General features: G+C 39.4%; 1 protein-coding gene across 1 annotated transcript in view; it reads left to right on the top strand.

Moving 5' to 3' along the window:
• Window positions 1–2,801, top strand: part of LOC106867957 (calcitonin receptor) — a 228,609-nt gene that overhangs the window by 206,768 nt on the left and 19,040 nt on the right. Inside the window, exons 11-12 of the mRNA XM_052969844.1 lie at window positions 1,508–1,549; window positions 1,836–1,970. Of these exons, the coding sequence (XP_052825804.1) occupies window positions 1,508–1,549; window positions 1,836–1,970 (177 nt within the window). The remainder of the gene's footprint in view (window positions 1–1,507; window positions 1,550–1,835; window positions 1,971–2,801) is intronic.

Genomic DNA, 2,801 nt, shown 5'->3' with positions numbered 1-2,801 from the left:
CATGTACACGTAATCTTTTTCACCGGGGAGGAGTCTTGTAAATTTTGTGGTGTCTGTTCTTTCTTTTTTGCTCTGGGGACAGGAAGTGGGTGGGTTTGGTGTCTGTATGGGGAGGGTGGGTCTGAATGGTCTTAGGTGGGATGGAGTTGGTCTGGGGTCCCACATCCCACCGACTTTCTGCCTCTTCTTTCTCTTTTTCCTTTTATTCTCTGTCACTGTCCATTCATCCTCCTTGTTCCTTTCATCTATCTGTACTTCTTCCTTTTTCTCCTCCGTCTCCAGCACCGCTTCTGTCGTTTTCCTCTGTAGAGGGCAGTAAGCTCTACTGTGGCCTTTTTGGCCACATTTAAAGCATCGCGGAACTCTGCCCTCTACCCATACTCTCAATATTATTTCTCCCAACGTCACCGTCTCCGCAAATTTTCCAGCTGCTTCGCCTCCGCTTGTATGATGATTTCCAATGTTTTTCCTTTATATCCTCCTTCCTCCGTCTCTGTGGCTTGAAGGACAGTCAGCTCCTCCTCACTACCAGCGAGGACGGCTGCCGCAACCCAAGCCACTTCTATATCGAGTGGGATTCCTTCTACCCTAACCTTAGAAGTCTTTCTTCCAAGGTACGTGGGTAGAAGTACTACTTCCTCCGTTCTCACCGCTGCACTCGCCGGCCGCTTTGCCTCCTCCGCTGTCCTAAACTGGACAACCACCGTCCCATATCCATTTCCTTTCGCTATGTATACCACTTCCTTCGAAAGCCCCTTCAGTGATTTTTCTACTTCCATCTCCATCCGCTCCATCTTCCTACTGTCCACTGAGTACGCCTTGTAGGTAATGGTCTTCTTTTCCATATTTTCCATGACCCTTTTCGGGGGTAATAACTTTACGTCACCGCCCACCTTCTGTGTCATCTTACACAGCTCCTTCAGTCCGGCTAGGTCCACCTCCCTTTTCTTCACCCCTGCAGCCTCAGCAAAACTCTTCACTCTTTCCAAATGCTCGTCTATTCTATTTACCGCCTTAACGAGCTCCTCCTCCGCTGAGGACAGCTCATACTTCGCAGGAAGCAAACTTTTTATCAATACAGCTACACCTGCGCCTATTCTAGAACTCTTTAACTTATAAAAAACACTCTATTCAGTACTCTGTATAAATGTTCCTTATTGCTATGTGTCTTTAGAGCCACATATAAACATTTTTATCCCCTAATTTTCTATGAGATTATTATTGATGTAACCAGAGGCTTTGCTCTACACTTGTATGAAATATTTCAGCTCTCATCTTTTGGTAATCTCATTGCTTCTTGATTCACACATCACATGCATACAACACAGTGCACGTTATGTATATAAAAATATTTGATGTTATCACCTCTCAACTCATTATTATCGATCATACGTGTTAAGCATAACACACCTGTCTTTACAAGCGTGAATGGTTAAAATAAATATCTTTGCTGTTTAATACCAGTAAAACGAAAAACAAATATACCTTTTTGTTTTGTTTTTAATAGGGTTTATTTGTGGCTATCCTGCTCTGTTTTGTCAATGAAGAGGCAAGTAATATAAAATTATCCTTTATCGATTTTTTTTTTTTTTCAAATAAAATCATGTGACTCGTGTTTAAAACAATAATTCTATTAGAATGTAAAGGTCACTGGAGTAGACCCTTGGTCCAGATTAAACCATTAATTATGTTCTGATTGTTATTATGTTAATATATTAGGACCACTAAATCGTACTTAAATTACATATCTAACGAATGTGTTCTTTTCTCTGGAAATCATCATCTTATTTCTTTATGAAGTTATTTACAAATTCTTAACGTGTCTTTATTTGCAGGTGATATCAGTAGTTAGACGGAAAGTCAATCAATATTTGCTACATTCTGGTCAACTAGATATTAGACAGTCAAATTTATCTTCAGCTATGGAGAGTACAGCCCTTTCACCTAAGAAACTTTTCAGTAATGTTGACGTGAGTTTTAATTTTCTTTTACATCTCTAAACCCACGATTTGTTTTCAATGAAAGAATTCAATGTCGAACCATTCTTGAAATCTGTTGCATGATGTTAAGCACGTATACATGGTTATTGCAAATTTGAACAAGAGAAAGAACTCTAAACGAAAATTAATGACACGAAAATGCTTTCGAAATAATACTTGTATTTAAACACAACCATTACTTTGGTTAGTGCGTTTGGTGTTTGATTCCATTTCTAAATATTCTCCCGAACCAATTTTATTCCTTTGCGGTTTCTTTTGGTTGTTTTTACACATTAATTTTGGCTGACATTTATTTGATAGAAAAGAATTGTTTCTACCAACGATTTCTCGTTCACTGTCACAGCAGTATCTTCTCACCTGGTTTACACAACTTAAAAACCACTTCTGTTTAAACGTATTTGGATTATATAGCTTAATAGACAGAAAGATAGATAGACACACAAACAGGGCTGTTCGGACTTCTAGTAAATTTTATGAGGAGTGATGAGAAGAGTGATTGATGCGTAGAGGAATGGGTCAATTCATGTTTCCGCTTGTAGATTGACAAGGACTAGATATTCTCCCTGTTGCTGAGGCTAACCTACATCTGTGTATGCCAGAGGTGGCCAAACTGGCTTAATGTACGAGCTACATTAGATAAAGTTCAGATGTTTGAGAGCCGCAAGACATGAACAAAATTTGGTGGAACAGGAGGGCAGTCACCCCCACCCCAAAACTGACCTTTCCGATTTTTTTTTTTTCACCGGATTTCTATGTTTTCGATGACAGAGATTCCGAATATGCAAAAAACCACGTTTTCAA

The sequence above is a fragment of the Octopus bimaculoides genome, chromosome 1, assembly GCF_001194135.2.
Source record: "Octopus bimaculoides isolate UCB-OBI-ISO-001 chromosome 1, ASM119413v2, whole genome shotgun sequence".
Lineage (NCBI taxonomy): Eukaryota > Metazoa > Mollusca > Cephalopoda > Octopoda > Octopodidae > Octopus > Octopus bimaculoides.
Note: the sequence above shows the minus strand (reverse complement) of the source record. Positions and strands in the feature narration are given on the sequence as shown.